Here is a 15,930-nt window from a genome sequence, read left to right as displayed (position 1 = left end):
GGTTTGGAACCTTCCTCAATTCTCCTGATTCATCTTAGAGATATCTAGACAGTGTTTACCCACAGAGTTAGTATATTTCTTGGTTCTCTTGACAACTTTACAAATGTCCAGATGACTCCACAGAATCTCTGAGAGATGACTACACAATGTTAACACAGAGAGGTACTAATCTTGGTTATCTTGCCTCATCTAAAGATGTCCAAACAATGTGAATATGAACTCCCTAGATTCGCCTTGAGAGATCTAGGCAATGTTAAGTCAAAAAATGGGTATAATTCTTGATTTTCTTGCTTCTTTTAGAAATGTCTGGGCAATGGTTACCCTATAGAATTAGTACAAATGTTGATTTTCTTCTTTCCTTTAGAGATGTTGAACAATGTTAACACAAAAAAGTACAATTCTTGTTGTTATTGCTTTAAGTTGAGGCCTCTGGACAACGGTAACCCAGAGATTTAATATTGATTTAGCTTCTTTTGGTCCTTCTAGAGATGTTTAAAAGTCTTAATTGAGAGTGTTCTTGGTTCTCCAGAATATTCTAGAAATGGCTGGTACAATTATTAGTCTTGGCTTTATTTAAGATGTCCAGACAGTGTTCACCAAAAAAAAAATGGTACAGTTCTTGATTCTCTTGATTCCTCTTGATTTTTCTTGCTTTCAATAAAGGTCTCGGTACAATAGTGCCTCAGAGAGTTGGCACAAATGTTGCTTTCCTATTTCCTTTAGAGATATTGGACAATGTTAACATAAAAAGTATATATAATGGTGTTCTTCCTTTTTCTTGCTTTCAATAAAGATCTCTGTACAACGTTACCTCAGAGAGTTGGAACAATTCTTGGTTTCCTTGTTTCAGTAGAGATATCTGGACAATGCTAACCCATACATCCATAAATGCAATTATTGCTCGTCTTGATACCTTTAGAGATGTCTAAATGGTAAATGGCAAATGGTAACCCAGTGAATAGGTACAAGTCTTAATTCTTCTTCTTCCAGCAGAGAGCTCTGGAGAATGTTAACCCAGAGATTTAACACTGATTTTGCTTCTTTTGGTCCTTCTAGAGATGTTCGGACAGTCCTAAAATCGAGAGAGTTTTTGGTTCCTCTGATTATAATTACTGGTACAATTATTGGCTTGGTTTGAGATGTCCAGACAGGGCTCACCAAGAAAAATGGTACAGTTCTTGATTCTCTTGATTCCTCTTGGTTTTTCTAGCTTTAAATAAAGATCTCTGTACAATGTTACTCAGAGAGTTGGATCAATTCTTGGTTTTCTTGCTTTTAGTAGAGATCTCTGGACAATGGTAACCCATAGATTTGTACGGTTATTGGTCCCCTTGGTTCCCCTTAGAGACGTCTAGCAGATGGTAACCCAGTGATTAGGTAAAATTCTTGATTCTTCTTCTTCCAGCAGGGATTTAATACTAATTTAGCTTTTTTTGTTCCTTCTAGAGATGTTCAGACAGTCTTAATTGAGAGAGTTCTTGGTCCTCTGATTATAATTACTGGTACAATTCTTGGTCTTGGCTTGGTTTGAGAGGTCCAGACAGTGTTTCTCCAAGAAAAATGATACAGTTCTTGATTCTCTTGATTCCTCTTGGTTTTTCTTGCTTATTAATAAAGATCTCTGTACAATGTTACCTCAGAGAGTTGGAACAGTTCTTGGTTTTTCTTACATCCTTTAAAGATCCAAGCAGTTTTAACCCATAGAGTTGGTTCCAACCTTGGCTCTTCTTCTTCTTGTTAACTCATGGCGTTGATGCAGTTCTTGCTTTTCCTGATTCTTCCAGCGATGTCCAGACAACTGACCAGAAAATTGGTACGATTCTAGCTTTTCTTGTTTTCTTTAGAGATGTCAGACCAGTATTAACCCATAGCGTTGGAACAAATCTTGGTTTTCCTGGTTCCTTTCAACAGTTCCGTGCAACCTAGTCCCAGAAAATGAAGCTCTGAGCTCAGGAACACCCGCGTCTTATATATATATTAAGCTGCACAAAAGCTTACCCACAGTGAAATTACAGCACAAAACCCTTCTGTAGACAAATCTAAGGTCTAATCTTGCTCTGACGCGGTATAGAGGTCATTTTAGATACCCTACAGGGGATTACAGCGGGCAGATCTTGTAAGAGTAATATACTCTCTTATGTTAGCTACTTGTTCTGAGCCACAACTAACAAGCAATCAGCGTGAGTGTTTCTGATAAAGAGCTTAACCAGGAGAGACAAGGGAGATTCTGCAAGAGATGCAAGCTGAGAGATACAGCCAGTGTTATTTCTGCACTTCTGAGGACAATAGTATCAGGACACCTGCTTATTCATTGTTTCTTCCAAAAACAAGGGTATTAAATAGAGTTTATTCTGCTTTTGTTGGAGTAGGTGTCTCTACTGTCCAGAATTTTGGAACATTTCTGGACAAAACTGATTGTATTCAGCGATGAGAGCTTTAGCGAGGTCAGAATAACATTGGCTGGTCACCAGCTTACTTCAATACGGCAAAACTCCCATGCATGACATCCAATATGGTGCCAATAGGTTCATGTTTATTTGTTCAAAGAAAGTCATATTCGATTGGCAGTACAAGCACAAGCTGTGTATTTGCATTTGCACATCATTGTCAGCAATTTATGCAACTTAAAGTAGCTGAATGCATTAATTTATCAGAAGGGATGATTACTAACAAATAGCGGTTCTGATGAGGTAAACCCAATTCTGAGAATTAAAATCAGAAAAGTAAAAAAACAATTAATCATTTAATTTTTCGTTTTTTAATATAATACTAAAAAACAAATAACAGCTTGCATTTTCTGTTTTTTATTTGATCATACAAACAAAAATCAGAAATTAAAGAAACGGATCAGAAGCCGAATTTGATTTAAATTTTTCACCATTGTCTTATTCGAATTACCGTTCCACCTCAGAGACTGTAAAAAAAGATGGACGTCGTGTCACCGTTCCCATTCATTCAATGAAAATGGAGCCAAAATCTTCCTCCATGTTGGCGATCCTGAAACCCGAGTCTGTGCAGTAGAGACCAGAGGAGGGAGAAAGACTGTGTTGAGACAGCCTACTCATTTAAATAACCCCGCCCCTGAGGGCTGCCTCGTGGTCACAGACTGCAGAGCGGAGCTGACGGTCTGTTATTGGTCCCGCCCATAACCAGCCCTTTTTACAATAACCACACCTTTTTGAATAGAGCTGAATAACATTTTTAAAAACGAATTCTGTGGGGATATAAAAATTTGACAATATAAGCAGAGGTTACACTAGCTGCTGCATTTAAATAAAGGAGGTAGAATTACAGTATATTAGAAAATTATTGAAATTTGTCTGTTTTGCCATTGAAACCTATGGGGATAGTTGGGGTTACACAGCTTTCTGAAACCGAACAGCAGGGGGCGCCCGACCTGTGGTGGCTTCACTTTTGAGAGACGATGCTCTGTCCAGCTATATACAGTCTATGTTCCACCTTAAATGCTTACTGCAGTAACACACAGACAAGCCAATCCGGATGCTATATTTGTCTCTCTCTCACTGAGTGTGTGTACCCCCCTCACATATTATCATCTTTTCACTCTCTCTCTCTATAAAATATGATTTAGAATTTGTGGGCATCAACAAGCCTCTATTAAAATGCAGGAGACTCACAGAACTTCCAGGAAAGGTGGGATTATCTGCTGAAGTCTCAATAAAAGAAAAAAGTAAAGCATAAAAACTTTTGAGTTACCTTTACCTTTTGTTTTACATGATCCAGTCTTGGTCTGTATTTGTGTATTACAAACCTTTAGGTGTGGTTAAAGTTGAAACCCATTAAATTAGTAATTTAATGTTTCCATGTTCTTTTTAATTTTAAAATGTTTTTCATGTATATATTTTTTTAAATTTTAAATGGGTCAACATGGACCAGACAATTTTAGTTAGCATGTTAGCTAGCTAACTTGCCGCTAATGTTAGCTAGCTCTCTGCTAACCTTAGCTAGCTGTCGGCTAATGTTAGCTAGCTTGCCGCTAATGTTAGCTAGCTCTTCGCTAACCTTAGTTCTCTCGCTGATAACGTTAGCTAGCTCACTGCTAATGTTAGCTAGCTCTCCGCTAACCTTAGCTGCCTCCTCAGTAATGTTAGCTAGCTCTCTGCATTCCCTATGCTTTTTTTTCTATGCTTTCCCCACTGACATTAAACGCACCGCCTGAAAATGTAATACCTACAGCAAACTTACAGTAAATTTAACACAATTTAAGACCTTTACAATTCAGAATTTAATTTAAGACATTTTAAGACTTTTTAAGGACCCGCGGAAACCCTGAATATATATATATTTTTTGGAATTCAGGAGAAATATTGTCTGTAGTTCATATAATAAAACAAAAATGTTAATTTTACTCAAATATATACCTATAAACAGCAAAATCAGAGAAACTGATTCAGAAACTGAAGTGGTCTCTTAACGTAATTAGTATGACGAGCCTATACACATTTTACTAATATATATTGATTGTGAAAGACACTCTACAAAACTGATTATCATGATTTTTTTTTAGCTGAAAGTACCACTGTAAACAACTGTCCGTGACATTATTTCATATAGGCAGGGTGAAACCTGCAGTATAATGCTTTAGCATTAGCGTAATCCCACAGATCAGGTCAGGCTGCAGTGGAATAAACCCGAAATCCTCTTTATTGCTTCAGTTGTGGAATTCACATGGACAGATGCACATGTTTAAACCAAACGCCAGAGACAATGACAGTGCAGGAAAAGAAGAACATGAGGGTTAAATCAGTGGTCTTGTTCAGAACTCCAGGGTTAAGGAGGAACAGTAAGGTTTGAATGGGGATCAGAGGTGAGCGGGTCCACGCTGTTGGACTTAGTTGTGCTGGCTAATGGAGTGGACTGTGGAGAAGATCACTGTAGGAGATTAAAGGCAGTGAGAGAGTGGATTTACACAAGCTTTCACACCTCCTACTCTAATACACTCTTCATTCACAAAGTACCAGTCAACAGTATGGACACACCCATTCTCATTCAATCTCTTTTCTGAAGAAAGAATCATTTTGCAGATTAAAAGAAATGTTGATCCGAACAGTTAGTTTCAACCCTGCAATGTGATTGGCTGAGCCTCGTTTTATGAGTGACATTATCAGCCGGTAATGCACTGTAACCGAAGCTCTCCATGTATTACTCTGCCACATACAGGTAACCTAGCAAAAATACAGCGCTTACAAACCAAATGCGATGTCATTATAGACCATGCTGGATCCCATAGAGGCACAGTGAAGAAACGCCATGTCTCCAATAGGCGGCCCAGGCAAAGACGTGGTCCCACAATAAATAGTTACACAAATTATTACACACATTATCAGCCACCAATATCAGGTTAAGAGCTGTTATTATTAAAATAAAAGCTTATGTGTATATATTTTCCAGTTAATATAGGGTATTTTCCATAGCTGCTACAAGCAGAGGAGCTATGGAACTATTTTAATTATAACCAAACCGATCGTATTTTCTCGTCCTCTTTAACTCAAAATCTTTTAATAAACAGTGATAATGGAACTGTGGTATAATTTTAAATAATACTCTCGAGGTTCTTTCTATAATTTGCAATATTGGCACAGCTGTGCCAGTATTACACATTATAGCACTCCCTCTCGTGTATTATTGCTTAAATATCCAGCCACTTATAAAGTACTAAAGACCCAGACTTGAGTAAAAGTACTTCATCCAAAAAGCTCTATCCAAAGAATTACAGTTTTGTTTATTAAGCTTAGCTTTTAGTTACTCCCCCTCCACAACTCAGTGGCAATAGCTGCTGAATTAGAAGGAAAACATGGTGACACCCCTGTTCCTTACTAGTGTCTCATAATGCACTTATAATCCGGTGTGCCTTATGTATGGAAATATACCAGAAAATACGTTCATTGATAGTGCGCCCTATAATTCGAAAAATATGGTACTTTTAATTTTATATTATAAATCTATACTTCTGCAATTATTTTGTTGCAGATGTATATTCTTTAAATTAATAGAATATTAATCCACTGTACTGTAATGTTTGTCATAAAAACAAGAAAAAATACACTAAATGGGAATATGTGTGTCCAAGCATTTGACTGGTTCTGTACACTAAACTACTGAATAAACTACTACAAAAATATAAAAAATTAAATGCAAATTGTAAAGTGTACAGGATATGGAATAATTCTAATACCAAAAATATTTGCAGTTGGGACTCACAAACCCTGCTCTTCTCCCTGTATTTGCTTTGTTAAAGAAGAAGAAAGCAGTACAATAGTAGTTTAAACACCTGATTTCTGAACCAAAAGATCCACTGATCCACTGAAAATCACCCATTATCATTAAAATCATCTTTAAAGACTAAATTACAGCAAATCCAATCACATGTGAAGTCATACAGTCCGTAAACACATTCCGCTCCACATTTAGATGCATCAGATTAGGAATAAAACAGTATTTGGCATCCTCCAAACACCACGAATTCATAAATCGTTACGATTAAACACACATACACCATTATTCTCAAAGCTTTGAGTAAGAAAAAGTGGGTTAAATTAATTAACCACAATTTAAATTCAGTAAAATATGGAATTAAAGGAATTAAAGATCAGTCAGGATGAGTTCTTAGACAGTAAGTCACCTATAAACATATTATTTCAGACAAAAATATAGCTATCCCCATTTATCTCATTATTTGTTGCATAGTAGCTGATTCTGTTCTCAGGTAACACAGGTAGGAAGTGCAGCATCTTCAACCGCTTTCAAGTCATTTTACTGGTTTACGTCGCCATCGTGTGGATTAGGATTAGTTCAGTCCCACAGTGCGAGTGCATGTGTGCGAGTGTGTGTGTGTGTGTGTGCACGGCTGTTCGCCAGCAGGTGGTGGTGTTAATCTTTGTGAGCGTGCTCCAGGAGATGTACTGGGTGAAGAGGAGGGTGCTCGCACTACTTTTCTCCACTACTTCCTCTCTCTCACTCTCTCATGACCTCAGACTTCATCAGCAGGTTTCCAGAACACTGTCCAACTCAGCGCTAATGCCCACAGGTTACACAGTCCACTCTGCTGCTGCCTGGACCTCCTCCGTCCACCTGCAACCAATCAGATTCAATCTCCAGCGACAGAGAGAGAGAGACACGTCTCTCAGCTCCATTACTGTCCTATTAGTGTCCTTTTAGTGTCCCTTCCATGTGGGCCGAGCCTGGGCGTCCGTTAATGGCACATCCGTGACGTCATCTCTTTCTAGAATGACAAAAGAAAGACGTGAATTAGTGACGTATAGGGACATTTCCATAGTCATAATAAGGGACACCTAGTGAAAAAAAAGTAGATTAAAGTATACTAGAAATGCAACAGTTCTCTATATTTACTTTCCGTATTCTCTGCCTGTTCGGTTCGATACACCTGGATAAACTGCGACATTTTGGTGCGTTTTGGTGTGTTTTTTTTCCCTCCCCTGCCCTGCTGCTCTGTCCGTCTCCACCTCACAACCCCAGCCCCCGCCCAACCACTGTTTTTTCCTTTCTACAGAAGAAAGAACACTTTAATTTGAGTTTGCTAATTCCCTGTTAAGAAAATAAAAGGTTTGAGTTTGTCCAGCTGTCTCTGTCTGGTTCTGGTCCATATCTGTCTCGCTGGTGAAAAAACTTTAATGTTTTATTTGTAGTTATTGATTGGACACTGTATTCTGTGGGCGATAGCCAGGACTGCTTAGGACCTGGGGGAGCCTTTTTTTATACACTTCTCTTGGCGTGTCTCTCCACAACCATGCAACAACCAATCAGAATTTTTTCTGAATTTCCCAGGAGCAAATCAGTGCTCTAAAGGCAGACGCTGAAGATTTGAGCCCTAATTAAACAGAACTTTTTCAGCTGCGTGATCATGGGGAGTGAACGTGAAATGGCGAAAAGGAAATTTGAAGAGGCGCTGTCAGCTTATAAATCCGCTGTTCAGGATAATTTTGGATTCATTCAGGGTTGAGTTTGATGAACAAGGTAAAAAGACAGTCAGCAGATAAAGCACAGTGTGATATCAGTTGCCTGTTTTTGACTAATGGTAAGAATAAGTTTTCCTTTTTTATAATAGATATTGTGATTTGAATTGTGAATTAATTTCTGTTTAATATTGGCTCTGCAAGTGTGAGTAGGATCACCTTGTTGATTTGAAATACAAAGGGCTAGAAATGTGCTGCATGTTGGAGCTAGATAATATTAATATATCGAAACCGAACCAAAACCGTGGCCCAAGAACTGCGGTATGAACACTGTACCGTTGCATTCCTAAAGTATACTAAGCATTATTATGCTATAGTGCACTAAAGTGTTCTTGTAGCCACATTATTACATTATTAATCAGTATATTTAAAGAGCGCTAAATAAGAACAACTTTTTGTACTTATTATACTGTTAAAAATCTAAGTTTACATAACTGTCCTAAAATGGAACTATTTTAAATATACTTAAGTAACATTTAAACATACTACTTCATGCATCATGTACGTAACCCCATATTTATAAATATGCTTACAGTAAAATTATAATTTATACATTTAATGAGTGTTACAACTGTATCACTATTATACACCAGGTATATTAGGAATGTACTAAGAATTGATTTTAAATATATGTGATCTATATTTACATTAGAGTACAAATATGCTTCTTGTTCCTGTATTTTGTAAGTAGCACACTTCTATAGTATACTTCGTTGGGTATAAAAAATATATTTTAATATACTGTACTACAGTACACTTTTAGTGTGTAACAAATTTACTTAAATTTTATAAATGTTGTTATTTAATTTACTTTCTAAAAAGTTACATGATACATTGCACTACAGTAGGTGAACTACTGTAACAGTTGTTTATCTCACTACTGTACTTAAGCATTAAAATACTGTATCTGTATCTACTGGAGTATTATTTTTACTTCACTACTGTACTTAAGTACTAAAATACTGTATCTGTATCTACTGGAGTATTATTTTTACTACACTACTGTACTTAAGTACTAAAATACTGTATCTGTATCTACTGGAGTATTATTTTTACTACACTACTGTACTTAAGTACTAAAATACTGTATCTGTATCTACTGGTGTATTATTTTTACTTCACTACTGTACTTAAGTACTAAAATACTGTATCTGTATCTACTGGAGTATTATTTTTACTTCACTACTGTACTTAAGCACTATTATACTGTGTATCTACTGGAGTATAATTTTTTTCAAATACTTACACTTTTATTATATTACATATTTTGCATGAGTTTAATACTTTTGAGCTGAATACTTTTAATATTCTGACTGGACTGTGTGTATATAGCATGCGGCATAGGGTGTGTGTTTCTGTGTGTGTGACCTTGAGAAGGTAATTATAACCTAGCAGGTTATATTTGTCTTTATCTTAAAGTAGCTTAAAACTAAACAGACTCAGATACAGTCCTCAGTCTGAGCTACGTATTAAGTCCAGCAGCAGATACATTAACATGATATAACAGTTTGCTTTAGGAAATGAAAGCTATATCAAACGCTGAACTCAGAATGAACTGAGGAATTAGCACCAGCGCACATTGCTGCTGCTTATATAGGCTATTAGCAGAAAACGTGTTTGGAGTTAAGTGTGAGTTGGTGATGAAACAGGAGCATCTCTGAAGTGCATTGTTAGCTTGGGGCAGTGTTTAAAAAGTAGGCCTTCTGTTCTTACTGCACTTAATACACCAGTTATCTGGATTACTGTATGATATTCACTGTTTAATATCTGGAGACACCAATCTTTTTAAAATTGTTGATCTACCTTGTAGATAAAGTAAAGTCAGAGACAGAAGCTTTCCATCTGTCCATCAGCTGCCAGAGCCCTCAGAGAGCACAGCTGGCCTTGCTCTCTCTGGGTGGGTACAGTAGATGGCGCTCTTTCCCCTCATCACTTTAAAGGGTGATGTCGATCAGCACAAGTCTGCGTCTGTGAGCTGATGTATCAGAAGCAATTCAAAAAGAGGCGGAGTCTGACTTCACATGTATCGGAGGAGGCATGTGCTAGTCTTCACCCTCCTTGTGTTGTGGCATCACTAGTGATGGAGGATATACAGCTGAGTAGCAGCAGAATAGGTGAGACAATTGGCCAGATAAATAAATGGGAGACAATTAGAAATACATTTATATTAAGAAAAAAGCTTTGTAAGAACATCCAGGACACTTGACAGATTGAACATTCAGAAAACGTTCTACTAACCAAAAATTGTTTGCTGGGGTTGTGATTATTGATTATCCTGACATCACTAATGTTCTTGTCACTGACTGCAATCCATCAAATCCTCATAGCAATGCTCCAAAATCTTTTCTTTTAGAATTTACAATAAACAGTGAATGAGTTGGTGTCCCACTTAAAAATGATGAGTTTCTTTGATTTTACCAAATTGAAAACCTCTGGAATATAATCAAGAGGAAGATGGATGATCACAAACCATCAAACCAAACTGAACTGCTTGAGTTTTTGCACCAGGAGTGAAGCAGCATAAAGTTATCCAAAAGCAGTGTGTAAGACTGGTGGAGGAGGACATGCCAAGAGAAATGAAAACTGTGATTAAAAACCAGGGTTATTCCATCAAATATTGATTTCTGAACTCTTAAAACTTTATGAATATGAACTTGTTTTATTTGCATTATTTGAGGTCTGAAAGCTCTGCATCTTTTCTCATTTTCTGCAAATAAATGCTCTAAATGACAATATTATTATTTGGATTTTGGGAGAAATTTTGTCTGCAGTTTATAGAATAAAACAACAATGTTCATTTTACTCAAACACATATCTTTAAATAGCAAAATCAGAGAAACTGATTCAGAAACTGAAGTGGTCTTTCTCTCTCTCACACACACACACACACACACACACACATACACAAACAAGGATGCATCTAACCAGAGAGGAGAAAACCCTGTAATGAGCTGACGTTCAGCAACTTCAAGGCTAAATAAATAAAGCAGCATGAAACCATAACTTGTGTCTATGAGCTAAAGCACACAGTGCAGCTTTTCATGGTGTTCTGGTGGTGACGCTGGTGCCGGGGCGCTGTGACCTCACCGGGTCTGAAGTTCTGGCAGTTTTTCGGAGCTGCTGCGTGGCTGTGGCTCTGTACGCTCTGCGTCTGCTCGGTCATGAGGAGAGCATATGATAAAGGGCAGAAAGCTGTCTTTGTTTCTGCTGCCCTGCTTAATGAGCCCGCTGTCCTGCGTCCCGTCCACGTCCGGCCCCCCACGGCCCGTTAGGAGGGTGTTTCCAGCCTTACACTGGGGGGCTTCATCAAAGACTTCCACTATTCTCATTGGCTGCTCTGCGTACTGAGCCTCATTCAAAAACTTCAGCTTAGGCTTAAACTGCTGCAGGCACTATAGAGACATCATACAGACCAAAGTATAGGGATACCCGTTCATTCATTGTTTCTGCTGAAATTAAGTGTATTAAAAAGAGTTTATCCTGCTTATGATTGAGTAACAGTCTCTACTGACCAGAGACGACTTTCTACTGGATTCTGGAGCATTGCTATTATGATCTGAATGCATTTAGATGCATTTACAATTACGGAATTTTGCTGAAATTAAAAAAAATTAAAAGACCAATTCAGTTTCTGAATCATTTTCTCTGATTCTCTGCTATTTATAGGTTTATGTTTGAGTAAAATGAACAGTGTTGTTTTATTCTTTTTTTTTCTTTTTTTAACTACAGACAACATTTCTCCCGAATTCCAAATAAATATATCGTCATTTAGAGCATTTAATTTACATGTAAAATGAGAAATGGCTAAAATAACAAAAAAGATGCAGTGCTTTCAGACCTCAAATAATGCAAAGAAATAAGAGTTCAGAAATCAATATTTGGTGGAATTAACCTGTTTTTTAATCACAGTTTTCATGCATCTTGGCATGCTCTCCTCCACCAGTCTTACACACTGCTTTTGGATAACTTTATGCTTATACTCATGGTGCAAAAAGTTAAGCAGTTCAGCTTGTGATCATCCATCTTCCTCTTGATTATATTCCAGAGCTTTTATTTTTTTTCAGAGCTATATATATATATAAATACAAATACCTGCAAAAATACTTTACAAATGGAAAAGACTGAGAACTTTGAGCAAACCAAAAAAACTACAAATAAAAAACACCTGTTTAATATTGACATTATAGTAATATTATAATAATATAGTAATATGTTCGAGATATTAGATATACATGTTTAAAACAAACAATATTAAATGTTATATATGCTCTGTTTGTGTTGATTATGAGGTAAATGTATGATGTGATTTTGTCATGTATTCTGAAAGCCTACATTTGCCAAAATTCATGAGAAATTATACTTTTTAAAAATGTACTATATTAGAGTATAGATTATAAGTGTAACAGTCAAAAGTTTGAGCTTCATAGATTATTTTGGTTGATTTAACGCTATTAGGTTACTACATGATTTCTTATCTTTAGACTTCAGTGTTCATTTAGTATGTAGGGGGAAAAAAAAAAAAAAAAAAAACGTTGAATGAGAGGGTGTGTCCAAATGTTTGACTGGTATTGGTACTAAATAACTGCAAATCAATTTAATGCTGCTGTAAGACATTTCTCTCGTATTAAATGACTCCCAGTTTCCCAGACAGGGTTTAATTAGTCATAGACAATATTAATATTAATATAGTATTTCCAATGGAACATCTCCATTCAAAATCCTGTGCAGTCCAAGACCAGGCTTAATCCCTAGTCTAAGTTTTGGAAACTGACCCTGTATGTTCAAAAATGATGGTTTTTCATGGGATTTTCTAATTTTACTACACTATAAAAAGCATTACTAAGGCTATTCAAGTTCAGCAGTAGGAAACAGAAGAGTGAGGTCTCACTAGAGGGCAGTGCTGAGACTGAGTCTGACCACACAGCTCTGTGCCGGTTGCTCTTTACCCTACTGAGGCCCTCAGCCCCTCTCTCCCAGAGAGCGTTAATCTGCTTTCAGCTCCGACTCTGTTACAGATTACAATCCTAACCCACCCTCTAAACACAATAAACAGCTCACAACCAGATCACCTCCCACTGTTCCCAGCTCTCTGCTGCTCCAGCGCTTTCAGTAAAGCAGTGTGTTACTTTACTTCAGTAATTAATTTGAAAAAGTGAAGCTCATTTATTATATAGATGTATTAAACACAGAGTGATATATCTTAAGCATTTATTTCTTTTATTGTTGATGATTATGATTTACAGCCAATGAAAACCCAATAATCAGTGTCTCAGAAAATTAGATTATTATATAAGACCAACTGGTACTTTTGGCTACAATGTGGGCAGTGTGCCAAATCCTGCTGGAAAATGAAATCCGCATCTCCATACAAGTTGTTCCGGGAAAACACTGCACTGACTTTAGACTTAATAGAACACAGTGGATCAACACCAGCAGATGACATGTCTCTCCAAACCATCACTGATTGGTGGAAACTTCACACTAGACCTCAAGCAGTTTGGACTGTGTGTCTCTCCACTCTTCCTCCAGACTCTGCTCCCTTGATTTACAAATGAAATGTAAAATGTACTGATGATCAGTGCTGGTTTGGAGAGACATGTCATCTGCTGGTGTTGATCCACTGTGTTTTATTATCAAGTCTAAAGTCAGTGCAGTTTAGTTTTTACCACAAAATCTTACAGCACTCCATGCTTCCCTCTGCTACTGACAACTTTTATAGAGATGCAGATTTCATTTTCTAGAAGGACTTGGCACACTGCCAAAAGTACCAATTGGTGAGACACTAGTTTTTTGGGTTTTCATTGACTGTAAACTATAATTATCAACAATATAAGCAAAATAAACTCTTAAAATAGATCACTCTGTGTGTAATACATCTATATAATATATGAGCTTCACATTTTTAACTGAATTACTGAAATAAAATAACATTACATTTTTTGAGATGCACTAATAAGTAGGAGTGTTAGAGGAAATCTACCCACCAGTGGCTCCAGCTCTTTGCGGTCTATGAGGTTGAGTTCAGTACAGAAGTAGTAAAAGTGCTTGTAGCAGGTGTTGACGTGAGCCTCGGCTCCCATCAGGATCATGCGGTCGAAGTGGTGGATGTAGACGTGCACGAAGACCCGGAACAGTCGACACAGGATCTTCTTACAGATCTGAATGAAGTTCTTAGGGAACGGGATTCCTGAAATAGAGACAGACAGAGAGAGATTATTATTAACAGTATAATAACAATAATATGTTAAGAAATCAAAGAAATAATAATGAATGATAAAATTATAAAAACTATATTATAAAGTTTTCTGCCCCATGCACTGAATGCACCAGAAATATACTACTAGCACATACACTGCCTCCTCAAATACATGTAAAGTCAGACTCCGCCTCCTTTTAAACTGCTGCTGATACAGCATTACCGAGCAGCATCACAGCGCGCTCGAAGGAAAGCGCAATGACTCAGTTCTGATACATCAACTCACAGACGCTGCCTTGTGCTGATCAACGTCACCCTTTGGAGTGATGAGGAAAGAGAGCGCCATCTACCCACCCAGAGAGAGCAAGGCCAACTGTGCTCTCTCAGGGCTCTGGCAGCCGATGACATATTTACAGATTTTTAAACCTGTACTTATGTAAAAGGCTACTCAACAAGTTTCGCCCTTTATGCTTTAGTTTGTTTTCAATAACCTGTAGTGAGCAATACATTTCAAATGTACCAAATCTAATGGTAAATAAAAAAAATCCTTTTGATGGTCAAAAATTCAACTAAACCGTTTATTTAAACCTTTCTTTATATATATAAATGCAAAAACGGGCTCTAATATTCATTCATTCTCAGTGCTTCAATAGCTTTTTCACACCTTAAAGTCAAGATCAGAGTTGGTTCATGCCTTTGTCATGCTGTATATACTGCAGTTTTGTGAGGGGCTAAAGAGCTTTACTACATCCTGTCATCATCAGCTATGTGGGTGAAGTCTCTCTATACTTCATATTCATAACTGGGTTGTAGAAGCTGCTTTGCTTTCAGGTGTTGTGCTGAATTCTAGCTCTCTTTAAAGCATCTATGCTTTAAAAATATTTTTCATAAAGAAATTCATAATATTTATCACACCTTCACATCTTCAACAGAAAGTGACATCAGCTGGTTCTTCTAAAGATCATGGGAAGACCTAAAGACCTAAATTCATGCGATTAGCATTTCCGTCATTTAGCTATTTTTCATGTTTTTGCTAATTCTATGCTAAAAAATAATTCCTACTACTTTTAGTCCTGTTACTTAAAACCTAAAAAGTAACATAAGTGAGTTTTAGTAACAGGAATGAGTGCCAGTAACTGGAGTGATTTTTCTTTATTTTTTTCAGCAGTGAGTTTTGTAACCATCTTCTATAGTTAAATGCATGTGTTACTAGATTCAGAGTTGAAAATAAATAAATAAATAAATAAGTATAATTTGTTCCAACAAGCAAATGACACCCATTTGGTGGAATGGCCCTTATAAATGGGGGTCAATCTACTGTTATAGTAAATAAATGAATTCCCATTCCCAAGCACTTGTGTTCCTATGGCTGCGTGAAGTGACTGCCTGCCAAGGAAGTCAGGTTTCTTTTCTCCTCTGCTTTCTTTAAAGACTAAATCTCAACTTACTCTAATTGGTCTGAATGTCCGAATCTAGAAAATGTTTCACACTGCAAATGAATCAGACCATAGTTTAGTAGATCCAGGCCAAGAACACCTCTTTTGGTTGGACCAAACTCTGGTACTTTGGTCCAGACCATGGTTCACGCCCCCTTTCACACCAGCTTCTTTGGTTTGAACCAAAAACTCAAAGTTCACACCAAACAACACAGGTGTGAAAGCACTCTAAGTACAACCAGGCCACACTCCCTCACGGCTGACTCAGTAAATTGTCGATAATTATCAGATGAGTGTAATGGGG

The 15,930-nt window shown here is 37.2% G+C and overlaps 1 protein-coding gene across 1 annotated transcript in view; it reads right to left on the bottom strand.

Moving 5' to 3' along the window:
• Positions 1-6,137: 6,137 nt before the first annotated feature.
• LOC103045649 (MOB kinase activator 3B) overlaps positions 6,138-15,930 on the bottom strand; it is a 68,879-nt gene continuing 59,086 nt past the window's right edge. The window contains exons 3-4 of the mRNA XM_049464793.1: positions 13,979-14,181; positions 6,138-7,243 (exon numbers count right to left, since the gene is read on the bottom strand). Coding sequence (XP_049320750.1) covers positions 7,214-7,243; positions 13,979-14,181 — 233 coding nt within the window. The 3' untranslated portion in view covers positions 6,138-7,213. The remainder of the gene's footprint in view (positions 7,244-13,978; positions 14,182-15,930) is intronic.

Source organism: Astyanax mexicanus, chromosome 1 (assembly GCF_023375975.1).
Source record: "Astyanax mexicanus isolate ESR-SI-001 chromosome 1, AstMex3_surface, whole genome shotgun sequence".
In the NCBI taxonomy this organism is placed as follows: domain Eukaryota; kingdom Metazoa; phylum Chordata; class Actinopteri; order Characiformes; family Acestrorhamphidae; genus Astyanax; species Astyanax mexicanus.
This window is presented reverse-complemented; position numbering and strand designations above follow the sequence as displayed.